Source organism: Hemitrygon akajei, chromosome 18 (assembly GCF_048418815.1).
Source record: "Hemitrygon akajei chromosome 18, sHemAka1.3, whole genome shotgun sequence".
NCBI classification, from domain to species: Eukaryota; Metazoa; Chordata; class Chondrichthyes; order Myliobatiformes; family Dasyatidae; genus Hemitrygon; species Hemitrygon akajei.
The window spans coordinates 6,701,723-6,717,326 of NC_133141.1; the positions used below are offsets into that span (position 1 = coordinate 6,701,723).

Consider the following 15,604-nt stretch of genomic DNA (forward strand, 5'->3'; position numbering starts at 1 on the left):
CAGGCCAATCAATGACCAGCACAGTCAAAGCAGCTTTCAACCGACAAGCAACTAACCCCCCACATGACAGTGCCATACTGGAATATGTTTTCAGTTCATCTGCTATGAAGTGGCGCAAATCATGGGAATCAGAGTTTGTATTTTTGCACCCTTAAAATAATAAAATGACCCAACATGTTACATATGTGACTTAAAAAATTAAATTTACCTTGCATCCACCATAAACAGTAAAGTCAAAGCATTAGACTTTGAAGGCTCAGCTACAAGCACTGAAGTGAAAGTTTTGGGATGCTCAGAGAGACTGCAACAGAGGAGCTTGGGTATCTTGAAGGGTGGAAGTTTGGGAAGAAATTTGGCAGAAGGTAGTTGAGTCTTTAAGGAAATTTGACAGCAAGCTTGGGCTATTTTGCCTAAATTCAAGCCAAAGTAGGTTTCAATTGGTACATTTAATGTCAGAAATGTATACAATATACATCCTGAAATTCTTTTTCTTCGCAAACATCCACAGAAAGAGTGCCCCAAAGAATGAATGACAGTTAAATATTAGAACCATAAAGTTCACCTCCAGCCACCCCACCCACGCATAAGTAAGGCAACGATACCCCCTTCCCACCCACCAGCAAAAAAAAAAGCATTGGTGCCCCCCACAGAGCACTCAAGCGTGCAGCAAAGTAGCAATAAAGACACAGACTTACGGTACCCCCAAAGACTAGTCGTTCACCCAGTATTCGACATACCACAGGCTCTTTCTCTCCCTAATAAGAGGAAAAAGAGGTATGCCCATTTCACAGCGAGAGGGGACACATAACAACCAACTCGCTGATTTATGGTGTTAAAAGTCTGTTGTGTCGCTTTTTCTGAGCTCTGTGCCCAAAGAGCTCAGGTCTCTGGGCATATAGCAAGCCCACTGCTTCCGACTTTCTGTGTTCTCCCGCAACACATCAGGCGGTGGGTGGCACCAGCCTTGAATCAGCCCGACTCCAGAGCCATGAAAATCCAGAGCCCTGAAGGTGCACTCACCTTCCAGGCATGTCCTTGGGATATCAAAAAGTGGCTGGTTGTAAGACCCTGAGAGTGGGTTCCAGTTCTGCAAAGAACTGAAGTCAGAATGTAACTTCAGGTCAGGGTCTTCAAAAGAACCTTGAAAGGGAAAAAAGAAATATCAAAGATATAAATAGTTGTTTCTAAAGATGCAAGCAAAGGAGTTGCCGTTTAGCACCATCGTATCTAAGCAGCTAGGCCCTCTGAATGTAGGTTAGTAAGCTTAGCAGCAGTGGATAAGCGTGGTCCACTATGGGTTAAGTCAGTGATTAGCACATTTTGGGTGTCAAGGTAGCAAAGTGATTAGGTTTCAATTCCCACTGCTGTCTGCAAGGAGTTTGCACTGTACATTCTCCCTGTGACATCGTGGGTTTCCTCTGGGTGCTCCAATTTCCTCCTTCGTTTCAAGCATGCATTTCGGGCTAGTGAGTTGTGAGTATCCAATGTTGGCACTGGAAGCATGGCAACACTTGCGAGCTGCCCCTAACACGTCCTCGGACTGTGGCTGTTGACACAAGCAATGCATTTTACTGTATGGTTTGATGTACATGTGATAAGTAAAGCAAATTATTTATAAAGCCTACTTGGGCATCTTTCCCCCTTTTCCATCCTGATGAGGGGTTACAGCCCAAAGTGTTGACTGTTCATTCGTTTCCGTAGATGCTGCCTAATCTGCTGAATTCACCCAGCATCTTGTGTGTTGCTCTGGATTTCCAGCATCTACAGAATCTCTTGTGTTTATAAAGCTAGTCTCTATCTTTATCTTCAGTGGTCTCAAGTTTGTAGAGAACACATTGAAGGAGGAATTCATTGATGTGGCCAAGTCTATGGTGTTAACGTCATGAACTGAGGAAGGCGGAGGAGATGTGTGATTTGGTGATCATTGGGGTCTAAATGTAAAAATAATTCAGTTCAGTTTCAGGCAGTTGTCGGGGGGAGGGGTTGAGGAGATGAGAACGGGCAACGAAGGTTGTGCAAGTTTTGAGCTATATAACAGAGGAAATTAGTGTTCATACAATCCTGTCTGCCAGACAAGTATATTGACCATTGAGAAACAGTGGACTGGACAAGAAAAGTAGTGATGTTGTGTTTACTGTTATCAGTGTATATGTAGATATTAGTATAACAAGAGGCAGCCTATAGATGGATGATAGCTAGGGGCTCAACCTGGATCTTAGGGGGACACCAGAAATAAAGGTGGCATAGAGAAGGTAGTGAGAGTAGTAAAGTAATGATTGGAGATGATTCTGCGGCTTCAGAAACCTGTATTTGCCTGCTCTTCCCAATGAAGAGGCATTAGCAGAGGCAAGTGATTCAATTAAATTGTGTCAATGGCTTTTAAAAGGTTCAAATAAGGTGAGTTAGCTTTCGTAGTGATAACAGCTGCTGTTTGTCACTTTGATCAAAGCTGATTTGGTGGTGTGGCAAGGTGAAAACTGGCCAGAAAGGATAAATAAGTTCCAATGAGGTAGGAGCTAACTGGGCAGTAAAAGAAGAGAAAGCAGGCTTGGAGATGGGAACCAACAGGTTCTGGAGGGCAAGGTTGTTTCAGTGTTTGGAGAAGGATGGTGATCTGCTATCTGTAAAGCTGTGTGTGGGGGGTGGGGGAGGGCGTTTGGTAGGTGTTTGGTTGGTATTTTCTAATCCCAGCCACCTATATTATTCTGTGCAGTAATAAAACATGTTTCTCAGTTTACTGAGAATAGAGTCAAGGGAACTTTGAATTGAGCCTCATTAAATACATATGAGATAGGAAATGGCTTCTACTCCATTTATAGTTAGTGTTTTATCAACCTTTCTCCAAAAGAAAAAAAACACTTTTGCCTTTGATTAATAGCCACCATAATCACTGCAAAAGGTGAATTTCCTTTCTCAACCTGCCCAGAGCCAGTGATGCCATGAGAAAGGAAGAATAATATTGAATTATTACTGCACAGGTTGTTAATATGAGCTCAATGAGGACTCGTGGTTGAATAGAAGGGGAACTGGAGAAAGATGCGGAGGTAGAGCTAGGACAGGGAGAACCTCAGATAAAGAATAACCTAGTGAGCTATGGGATGGGAGGGAAGCCACAGAAAATCTGATCCTGGTCTTAGTGACAAAGTCTGTGATCTCTTCAGGTTTATTATTGACTATGGAGCTGACATTGGGAAGGGTGAGGGTCATAAAGACCCTTTGCAGTACAGAAGGTAGCTAATGATCTCTATTTTTGAATGATGGTGGGATAGTGATCAAGTTTGGACAGGAAAGCTGGATCTAATTGGTGCTTTATGTGGTCTAGCCCAATCTCTTATTGAGGCAATAATGGAAACATTACAGCACAGGAGGAGGATATTGAATCCATGCTGGCTGTCTGAGTTAATCCAATGAATGTCATTCACTCGCTCTTAGACCACTGGCTTACAAATCACTTTTCTTGATGTGTCTGTCCCATTCCATTTTGAAATCCCTGGTTGACTCTGTTTCTATTAGTCATATAGGCAGTGAGTTCCATGTGGTGGCAATTGTTCTGCATTAAAAAGATTCTCCTCCTATCCCACTTGGACTTATTACCTCAGTTTAATCTGTGGCCTCTTTCTTGAACTATCCATGATGAATGGGAACAGCTTGCTCTTTAAGCCCATCATGATACCGCTGATGTCTTAACATATTAACATATCTCCTGTCGACCCTCTTCACTCCAATTGAACTAGTTTTAGCTTCTGTTCAGGTGTAATGCCTTGTTGCTGGACCTTCTGTAGTAAAATTTCTAATCCAGAGCCTTCCCATTACTTCTAAAGTGTGGTGATGATAATTAGATGCAGCTCTGCATTGTGCAAAAAGTAGTGTTTTATAAAAGTTCAACATAATCTCCCTGCTTTTGTGTTCTATGTCTCCATTTATTAATTCATGCATGTTACCAACTGCTCTCTCAATATATCATAGATCACTACAGCTCACAAACAAGTCCGTTGGTCCATCTAAGCCATGCTAGTCTGGTTTACTGCCTAATCCCATCGAACTACACCCAGACCATAACCCTCCAAACTCCTCACATCCATGTACCTATCCAATTGTTACAATTAAACTTGCATCTACTACTTCCACTGGCAGCTTGTTCCATACTTGCACCACTCTCCGAGTGAGTTAGTAACCCCTCAGATTCCCCTTGTATTTCACCTTTCACCCCTCAACCTATGACCTCTAGTTCTAGACTCTCACAACCTTAGAGAAAAAAAGCCTGCATACTATCTACATCCCTCATAATTTTGTACAACTCTATAATAGGGGTTCCCAACCTTTTTTTATGCCATGGACCAATACCATAAAGCAAGGGGTCTGTGGACCCAGGTTAGGAACTCCTGTGCTACAAGATCTCCCCTCATTCTCCTGGACTCCAGTGAATAAAGTCCTAACCTATCCTTGGAAGTCAGATCCTTGACTTCCGCCAACATCCGTGTAATTTTTCTCTGCATTTTTACAAGCTTATTGATATCTTTCCTGTAGGTAGGTGACCAAAACTGCGCACAATACTCTAAATTTAACCTCTCCAACATCTTATACAAATTCAACATAACATCCCAACTACTGTACTTGGTGCTTTGAGTTATGAAGGCCAATATACCAAAAGCCCCCTTTACAACCCTATCTACTTGTGATACTACTTTTGAGAATTATGGATCTGTATTCCCAGATCCCATTCTTCTACTACACTTCTCAATGCCCTGCCATTTGCTCTGCAAGTCCTATCCTGGTTTGTCCTCTCAAAATAGAACACCTTATACTTACATGAAATTGGGCATGAAGCAGATCACTAGCTTCAAGGTTAAGGAAAGAAAGTTTGAGGGCTGCCTGGATAGGGCCATCAAATTGAACTTGTTTTTCAGCAGGTTCAGCATGGGGCCTCCTCCACTTGCCCAAACCATACACCCTCCCTGCCCCCAAAGCCACCTCCCTCCCCTCTGGTGAGTATCCTGCCTCCATGGGGATGACTACCCTACCCTGCCTGACTGTGACAGCAGGTCAGATTAAGAAACAGCTGGAGAGCCTACATCAAGGCAAGGCTGCTGGACTGGATGGTATCAGCCCCAGGGTATTGAAGGCCTGTGTGAGCCAGCTGTCTGGTATTTTGCAGCACCTTTACAATCTGACTCTGAGTCAGGAAAAGATACCGGTGCTATGGAAAACTCTGCTTGGTTTCTGTACCCAAGAAGCAATTCCCTCTGAACTTAATGACTTAATGACTACAGACCAACTGCCCTCACATCTCAGGGAGGTGCTGGAGAGGCTGGTCCTGACTTAGCTTGGACCACAGGTGAGATCTTCATTGAACTCTCTACAGTTTGCCTACCAACCTCATGTGGGAGTGGATGATACTATCATCTACCTGTTGCAGAGAGCTCACTCCCACCTGGATGATGCTGGTGGCATTGTGAAAATCACATGTTTTTTTAAAATTTCTCTCGTGCCTTCAGTGTAATTCAGCCACTTCTGAACGAGAAGCTGCAAAGAATGGGAGTAGACAAATTCACTATCTTCTGGATTACTAACTGCCTGACAGATGCCAGATTGTTCGGCTGGCTAGTCCTCAGTCTGAGATAGTGGTGAGTGGCACTGGAGCACCACAAGGGCCTGTCCTGTCTCTGTTTCTGCTAACATTATACACCTCAGACTTTAAGTACAAATCTGAGTTTTGTCATTTGCAGAAATTCTGTGATGACTCTGCGGTGGTTGGGTGTATGAGAGATGGGCAGAAGTTGTACAGAGGACTGGTGGACAAATTTGTGGACTGGTGCGGGAGGAATCACCTGCTCCTGAATGTTGCTAAAACCAGGAAGATGGTGATTGATTTTAGGAGGAAGAGGGCTGCAACAAGTCCTGTATACATTCTGGGAGAAGAAGTCATGGTAGAGGAGTACAAATACTTGGGTGTTCACCTTGACAACAGACTTGATTGGAAAACCAACAGCAAGTCTGTTTACAAGAAGGGAGTGAGCAGACTCTATTTTCAAAGAAAACTGAGATCCTTCAATGTCTGCAGCAGGATGTTGGAGATCTTTTACCAGTCTCTTGTAGCGAATGCAGTATTACTATTAGTTATTATTGCTAAGTGTTTTTAAATGCTGTTGTAACAAAATAATTTCCCACTCAGTCAATAAAGTACTTGTTATTATTATTGTTACTATCATCATCACCACACTCTCTCTAGTTGGGGACTCTACATATTGATTTTAAAAAACTTTACTGAACACGTTTAATAAACGATCTCATCCAGTCGTTTTACAGTATAGGATCCCAGTCAATATGTGGAAAGTTAAAACATCTATCACAGTTTTGTATTTCCTGCATTTGTCTGCTGTCTCTAAAAAGTTGCTCATTTAAATCCTGCCGATTATTGGGAGATCTATAGTGTAGTCCTATTAATGTGGCCATCCCATTTTTATTCCTCGGTTACACCCAAATTGTCTCCCAAATATCCTCTTTGAGCACTGCCAATGAGTAATGCCCCTGTCATGTCTAAAATGACAGAACACTGGAACATTGAGCCATCAGTCCTGCCCAATCTTATCACTTTCCAAGATGTATGCTGATATACACCTTGCTTTCATCATTCTTTGGAACTACGTCATTCAGTCTACATTGTAACCTCACATTCCTTCTGCCAAAATGTATGAATTCACACACCTATATTCAAATTTGTCTGTCATTTGCCTGACAATTTTCAAGCTTATCTATGTTGTCTTACAGCCCGTCATTTCATCCTCGCTGCTGATCATTTCAGCAAGTTTGGGAATTGTTGCAATGAGACTGCAATAGGCAAAGGCTTTGAATTGAATTGACTTTATTATTTACATCCTTCAAATATGAGGAGTAAATAACTTTACGTTATGTCTCTGTCTAAATATGCAATTTATAGTAATTTATATGAGGGGTGATTGATAAGTTCGTGACCTAAGTTAGAAGGAGTCAATTTTAGAAAACCTAGCACATTTATTTTTCAACATAGTTCCCTCCTACATTTACTGACAGACAGACAGACATGCTTTTATTGATCCCGAGGGAAATTGGGTTTCGTTACAGTCGCGCCGACCAAGAATAGTGTAGAAATATAGCAATATAAAACCATAAATAATTAAATAATAATAAGTTAATCATGCCGAGTGGAAATAAGTCCAGGACCAGCCTGTTGGCTCAGGGTGTCTGACACTCCGAGGGAGGAGTTGTAAAGTTTGATGGCCACAGGCAGGAATGACTTCCTATGACGCTCAGTGTTGCATCTCGGTGGAATGAGTCTCTGGCTGAATGTACTCCTGTGCCTAACCAGTACATTATGGAGTGAATGGGAGACATTGTCCAAGATGGCATGCAACTTGGACAGCATCCTCTTTTCAGACACCACCGTCAGAGAGTCCAGTTCCACCCCCACAACATCACTGGCCTTACGAATGAGTTTGTTGATTCTGTTGGTGTCTGCTACCATCAGCCTGCTGCCCCAGCACACAACAGCAAACATGATAGCACTGGCCGCCACAGCCTCGTAGAACATCCTCAGCATCGTCCGGCAGATGTTAAAGGACCTCAGTCTCCTCAGGAAATAGAGACAGCTCTGACCCTTCTTGTAGACAGCCTCATTGTTCTTTGACCAGTCCAGTTTATTGTCCATTCATATCCCCAGGTATTTGTAATCCACACTGACCCCTTGGATGGAAACGGGAGTCACCGGTGCCTTAGCCCTCCTCAGGTCCACCACCAGCTCCTTAGTCTTTTTTACATTAAGCTGCAGATGATTCTGCTCACACCATGTGACAGTTTCCCACTGTAGCCCTGTACTCAGCCTCACACACTTAGTCCAGCAGTCATAGAGCATACGGCTCTTGGACCTCCAGAAAGTGTCCACAGATGTGTGATTGATAAGTTTGTGGCCTAAGGTAGAAGGAGAGGAGTTATACAGCTCTGATTACATGCGCATGCAGGTCAACTCTTTGAGTGATTATGCAGAAAGTTTGAAGTTAACTCATTTCATTCTATCCTAGGCCACGAACTTATCAATCACCCCAATGAATTATTAGCTGATGAGTTATTAACTTCAAACTTTCTGCATAATCACTCAAAGAGTTGAACTGCACGTGCATGTAATCAGAGCTGTATAACTCATCTCCTTCTACCTTAGGCGACGAACTTATCAATCACCCCTTCTATGGACACTTTCTGGAGGTCCAAGATCCGTATGCTCCACGACCATTGGATGAAGTGTGTAAATGTTGGAGGGGATTATGTTGAAAAATAAATGTGCTAGGTTTTCTAAAATTGACTCCTTCTACCATAGGCCACAAACTTATCAATCACCCCCTCGTAAATATTATGTACAACAGGATAGTCAATAGAAAATAGAAATGCAGTTGCGTCAGCATGAATTAAGCCTGATGGAAGAAGCTATCCCAGAGCCTGTTGGTCCTGGCTTTTATACCAAGGTACCATTTCCTGGATGGTAGCAGCTGGAACAGTTTGTGATTGCACTGTGATGCTGAGGAACTTAAAGCTGTTCACCCTCTCAACCGCAGATCCATTGATGTCAATGGGGGCTAGCCCATCTCCATTCCTCCTGTAATCCACAACCAGCTCCTTTGTTTTAGTGACATTGAGGGAGAGGTTGTTTCCTTGACACCACTGTGTCAGGGTGATGGCTGCCTCATTATTATTTGAGTTTAGGCCAATCAGTGTAATATCATCAGCAAATTTAATTAGCAGATTGGAGTTGTGGGTGGCGACACAGTCATGGGTATACAGAGAGTAAAGGAGGGGGTTTAGTACACAGCCCTGAGGGGCACCTTTGTTGAGGACCAGAGGGACAGGTGGAGGTGAGGATCAGAGGGGCAGAAAGTGGGGGTGAGGATGCACGTTGAATTGAGATGGAAGCTGGGAAGTTTGATGGGGCAGAGGTGTGGGAGCAATTCCTAGTGCACTCATGTTGAAGTGAATGAAGTCATGGCACTATTTTGAGGAAGTGCAATGGATTTCTTTGAAGTCAATATTTATCTTCATCACCAAGTCCACAGGTGATCTGGTAATAAGATTGTTATGCGTGAGACATTGCTCCCATATTTTCACATGTTACGAAAATTACTTCAGTAGTGCTTTAGTAACTGTAAAACAATTTGCGAAGTCCAAAAATCGTGGAAATGCTGCGTATATGCAGGATTTCTGGTGGAGGCAAAATGAGAAATTAGTTAGTGTACTGGAACTTGCAATGTATGAGAACAGAAGTACGAAATGAGGCAAGGTCTGTCAACCAATCCAAGTCATTGCCACCAAAGATTATTAAGCTTGTTCTAATCTCACAAGAATAGCTGATCTCAGTCACTGCAGTGTGGTGTTTTAAAGGTATCGGTTGATTCAAGATTAACTAAAATTAGTGTACATGTTTTTTCTTGCCCAAATTTGAATGTGTTCTGTCTAAAATCCAGAGCATTTAATTCAAATGCAAGCGATGTAACTTGCTGCTACATCAGTTACTTTACTGTGGTAGGCAGCAGTTAGTTTTATGTGAGAATTCCAGGATGTGCAGTTTAAATTGAATTGGATAGAACTGCTTTGCGTTTCTCAGCATGACACCCTGACCTGCTTACTCCACGGTGGATTAATTTATAATTCCTACCCCCATCAAGAGATATTGTCTCCTGGATGGAGCTGGTGTGGTACTATGATTGCAGTTTCATGGAACAGGCTGCAGCGACCAGAGGCTTGAAATTGTTTTGCCATTTCTCCAAGTTTTGTTACACTTTGTTATAAGTAAAGTCATGGTCGGTTCCTTGATCCACTGTTCAAAATTCAAAGTCAATTTATTATCAAAGGTTACCTTGTACACCCCAGAGATTCAGTTTCTTATTGCATACTCAATAAATCCAATAACAAGTGAAGATGAGTGAAGTTACACTTTTGGTTGAAGAGCATGATGGTTGAGGGATAATAACTATTCCTGAACCTGGTGGTGTGTCTTGAGGCTCCTGTACCACCTTCCTGATGGCAGCAGCGAGAAGATAGCATGTTTTGGGTGGTGGGGGTCCCTGATGATGGATGCTGCTTCCCTGCAACAACACTCTGTGTAGATGTGCTCAATGGTTGGGGTGGAGGGCTTTATCCACAATGGACTGAACTGTATCTATTACTTTTTGAAGGCTTTTTCATTCAAAGGCATCGGTGTTTCCATACCAGGCTGTGATGCAGCCAGTCAGTATACTCTCAACCATACATCTGTAGAAGTTTGTCAAAGTTTTAGATGTCATGGAAACTTTCACTAACTCCTAAGGAAGTAGAGGTGCTGACATGCTTTCTTCATAATTGCACTTGGAAGGCACAGGACAGGTCCTCTGAAATGGTAACACCAAGGAATTCGAAGTTGCTGACCTTCTCACCTCTGAACCTCCTGTGAGGACTGGCTTGTGGACCTGTGGTTTCTTCCTCCTGAAATCAATCATCAATTCCTTGGTTTGCTGATACTGAGTGAGAGGTTGTTGTTGTGGCACCACTCAGCCAGATTTTCAATCTCTTGTATCTCCTGATTCGTCACCGCCTTTGGTTCAGCCTACGACGGTGGTGTTGTCAGTAAACTTGAATATGGCATTGAGCTGTGCTTTGCCACACAGTCAGAAGTATAAAGCCAATAGAGCAGGGGACTAAGTACACAGCTTTATGGTGTACCTGTGGTGACAGAAGTTATGGAGAAGATCTGATTGGGGTCTGTAAATGTGGAAATCAAGGATCCATTGCACAAGGAGGTTTTGAAGCCAAGGTCTTAAAGCTTATTAATTAATTTTGAAGGGATAATGATGTTGGATGTGGAGCTGTGATTGATAGAGCATCCTGATGTATGCAACTTTGCTATCCAGATGTTCCAGGGTTGAGTGAAGAGCCAATGAAATGGCATCTGCTGTGAACCTGTTGCTCTAGTAAGTAAATTGGAGTGAATTCAAGTTGCTTTTCAGGCAGGAGTTGATGTGTTTCTTCACCAGCCTCTCAAAGCACTTCATTATTGGATGTAAGTGCTACTGGACAATAGTCATTGAGGCAGATTACCACTTTCTTCTGAGACATCGGTGTAAGTGAAGCTTGCTTGCAGCAGGTGGATACCTCAGAGTGCCAAAGTGAGAGGTTAAAGATCTCAGTGACACTCCAGCCAGTTGATCAGCACAGGTCTTTAGTACTCGATAAGGCACCCCATCTGTTAAGGATGTTTTTAGTGGGTTCGCCCTCCTGAAGGGTCGCTCTCACGTTGGCCTCAGAGACTGAATCACATGGTTATCGGGAGCTGTGGGAGTGTGTGATGGTGCCTCCATGTTTTGATGGCCAAAGCGAGCGCGGAAGGCATTGAGCTCAGCTGGAAGCAAAGCCTTGTTGTCACCTTGTTGCTTGATTTCACTTTGTAAGAGGTAATAGCATTGGAGCCCTGACACAGCAGTCGAGCATCCTTCACTGATTCAAGTTTGTCCAGAATTACTACGTCACCCATACGATGGCTTTTCCGGAGATCATACCTGGCCCTCTTGTAACTTTCTTGGTCGTCAGACTTTAATGTCTCTGATCTGGCCCTCACAGATTTCTTGGTTCATGCAGGGCCTCTGGTTGGGGAAGACGTTGAAGGATTTTGTGGGGACACACTTGTCTCCAAGTGTTTTTGTATAGTCCACGACAACTGTGATTTATTCATTCAGATCCACAGATGCATCCTTGAACACAGCCCAGTCCACCAACTCGAAGAAATCCCGTAGCCGCTCCTCTGCTTCCTATGACCACCTCCTTGTTGTCCAAATCTCTGGAGACTTACTCTTTAGCCTCTGCCTGTATGCAGGCTGGAGAAGGGCAGACACATGTTCAGATTTCCGAAATTGTGGTCAGGCATGGAGCGATAGGCAATCCTAATCTTAGTATAGCAGTGGTCTTGTGTGTTGAGACTTCTGAGGCTACAGGTTGATGGTGATTGAGTAGGAATTTCTTCAAACAAGCCTGGTTGATGTCCTAGAATATAATATGAAATGTATCAGGATGGACTGTTTCTTGTTTGGTGATGGCATCATGCAACATTTCAAGTGCTTGATTATAGTTGGCCACTGGAGGTATGTAAACTGCGGTCAGGATCATGGAGGAGAACTCTTGGTAAATAGGATGGTAGGCATTTGATCAATAGACGTTCAAGTTTGGGGAAACATGAGTATGCCAAAACCACTGTTCCAAAGGATGTGCCTGGCATCCGTGCAGAGAAGGGTTTCAATTAGTCATGCTGCATCACCTGTCCCTTGTTGAAAGTTTTCCATGAAAGATGCTTGTAAACACAAGTATATCAAGCAGTAGTCTGCATGGAGTGTCTTGGAGGCCCTGTGAGAGGAGGAGATAATGGTTCCCTGAGCAGACTGTGAAATTCAGTTTGAAGATTGCCTCATCACTAAAATTGTCATGACCACTCTGACCTTGTTTTACTGGGGGTGAGAAGGGCCCTCTTTATCAGTTCCTCCTTGTATAGCCAGTTTCTCAATCTCTCTGCACCTCGTTGTGATACAGATGAGGCAATTTGCCCACCTTGTGGACTGTTTGCCAACCCTGCAAAGGCGCTGATGGGAAGTTACAAAGTCTGGGGTCTGCTGCCACTGGATACAGAGGGATGGGGCCCTGTGTAACAGCCCCTGAACCAATTTTCTGTGTTTAAGGATGAAACATATGAGTCGTTTGTAGTTTGGAAAGGAACACAGTGAACAAAGGCGTGAGAGACATGAGAAATCTTGAGCAACACACACAAAATGCTGGAGGAATTCAACAGGTCAGCATTTGAGGCCAAATAAATAGTGAAGTTTCAGGCTAGAACTCTTCATTAGGACTGGAAACTAGATGCTTTGGTGTGATCTCCTCAACTTTGCAACCCAATGCAAATTGGGGGACTGCTTCACTCTGAAAACTGCAACAGCCTTCTCATTCCCATTTTGACATGTCTGTCCATGGCCTCCTGTACCACCACAATGAGGCCAAATGCAGCATTCCATCTGGGTACTCTTCAACTGATGGGATATACATCAATTTCTATCTCTCTTCCCCCCCCCCCCCCCCAACGCATACAGGCACACACTTTGGTTTCCCCCCTTTTCTAGTGCCCCTCTCATCCCTTCTGTTCTCCTCCCATGCCCTCGTGGCCTGCCCATCACCTCCATTAGGTTCCTCCTTCAGCCTTTACCTCTTCTACATATCACCTCCTATCTTCTCACATCTCCCCTATGCACATCACACATCCACCTTCCCCTCACCTGGTCTTGCCTATCACCAGCAAGCGTGTACTCCTCCTCCTCCTCCTCCTCCTCTCTCCCCCCCCCCCCCCCCATCATCTATTCTAGCTTCTGCCCCCTTCTTTTTAGCCCTGATTAAGGACTTTGGCTGTAAGGTTGATTGTTCATTCCCACCCACCCCCCAGCAAAGATAATGACATGCCTGAGCAAACAATCTTTGGGAGGGAGGGCAGAGAAGGGAAATTGATGTTCATGTTTTGATATTCTTGGCATGGTAATTAAAGACAATGATACTTCCCATTAATACAGTTGTGTATGTTACAAGTATATTTTGAGGTCAAATGTCTTGATGCATTTTGTTAATGTGAAAATTTTTGATTTGCTCATTTCTGGTTTTCATTCTCAATAGGGCCACCAAACAGTGGTAAAACTGCACTGGCTGCAAAGATTGCAGAAAAGTCTGGATTCCCATTCATTAAGATCTGCTCTCCTGATAAAATGATTGGATTCACAGAGACAGCAAAATGCCAGGCCATTAAAAAGGTGATCTGCATGATGTTTTATTTTAAATAAGATATTTTTCTGCAATTCATGTTCTCAATTTTAGCTTCAATCTGAACCCATGTAGGCCATTTGCACAAGGATTTGTTCTTAATCACTTCTAAATCAAGTTATGGTCTGCTTCGAGGATAAAGATTTCAAAACTTCAAAGTGCATTTATTATGAAGTATGTGTACAGAATACAACTCTGAGACACGAAACAAAGAAGCACCATGAAACTCATTCAAGATAACATCAAACACCCATCGTGCAAAAAAAAGAATAATTGCGCAAATGGCAAAACGCAAGCATCAAACCAGGAGTCCAGCAGTATTCAGTTTAGTTCAGTTCAGCGCCACACCGCTAGCCCACTGCAGGCGCAGGCAAAGCCGGCTCCGTTGAAGCGCCCTGGACCGCATCAAAATCAAAATGCTCAATAACAGCAATAAAAAAGAGCAACCATAATCCAGAAATACATGCACATGAGCCCCAAAGTTCCCAAAATGAGTCCACAGGCTCTCCAATCAGAACCAGGTTTAATATCACCAGCATATGTCATGAAATAAATATTAATTTAATGATGGATGCTGCCTTTTTGAGGCATCTCTCCTTGAAGTTGTCCTGTATACTAGAGGCTAGTGCCCATGATGGAGTTGATTAAGGTTACAAGTCTCTGTAGCATATTTCAATCCTGTACAGTAGCTCATCCCCATACCAGATAGAGATGCAGCCAGTTAGAATACTCTCCACAGTGCATCTGTAGAGGTTTGCTAAGTGTCTTTGGTGTCTTACCAAATTTTTCCAAAGTCCTAATGAAATACAGCTGTTGTAGTACTGCCTTTGTAGCTGCATCGATACGTTGTGTCCAGGTTAGATCCTCCAGATGTTGACACCCAGGAATTTGAATTTGCTCACTCTTATTCCAAGAATAAGTTTTGAAATGCATCTTATTAGCTGAGGGGAATGAGTCTGAGCTCAGGTGGAAACTAGTGTGACTGTATCTCAGAGGTCCTTTCCAAGTACCAGACCTGAGGCCATATCGCTAGCCTGTATTTCTGATATTTGAGGGCAGCATTAGCTGAAGTGAAGGAGAAGGGTATCTGGTATAATAGCCAGCAGTTTAATCTGCATACAAAATTGAATTAGCCTTTTTTGAATTATTTTCTGCCCATGATCGTACATTTCTGTCATTCTTTCTCCCTCTCAACACCCTGGGGGGAAAAAATTCTCATTCACCTTAAGGAGAGCAGCTGCACTTTAGGATAGTGGGTTAGGCTGTTGTGTATGTGAGGCACTGCCATCTGGTGGCTGTAAATGCCAAGCAGCAAAAGATTCATTGCTGCAAAATTTCAGACATGTCTGTTGACCTCATTCAATTAGAAAGTCCATGATTTAAAGACTTTGGTACAATATCTTTCATTTACGTACGTGTGTGTGTTGTCTCTCTCTCTCTCTCTGTCTCTCTCATGCACACACACAAACTCTCTCTCCCCTCCTCTCTCTCCCTCTCCCCCCTCTCTCTCCCCCCTCTCTCTCCCCCCTCTCTCTCCCCCCCTCTCCCCCCCCTCTCCCCCCCTCTCCCTCTCCCCCCTCTCCCCCCCTCTCCCCCCTCTCCCCCCCTCTCCCCCCCCTCTCCCCCCCCTCCGCTCCCCCCCCTCCGCTCCCCCCCCTCCGCTCCCCCCCTCCGCTCCCCCCCCTCCGCTCCCCCCCCTCCGCTCCCCCCCCTCCGCTCTCCCCCCTCCGCTCTCCCCCCTCCGCTCTCCCCCCTCCGCTCTCCC

The 15,604-nt window shown here is 43.9% G+C and overlaps 1 protein-coding gene across 1 annotated transcript in view; it reads left to right on the top strand.

Moving 5' to 3' along the window:
• LOC140741048 (vesicle-fusing ATPase) overlaps window positions 1–15,604 on the top strand; it is a 270,286-nt gene that overhangs the window by 162,837 nt on the left and 91,845 nt on the right. Inside the window, exon 15 of the mRNA XM_073070710.1 lies at window positions 13,696–13,829. Coding sequence (XP_072926811.1) covers window positions 13,696–13,829 — 134 coding nt within the window. The remainder of the gene's footprint in view (window positions 1–13,695; window positions 13,830–15,604) is intronic.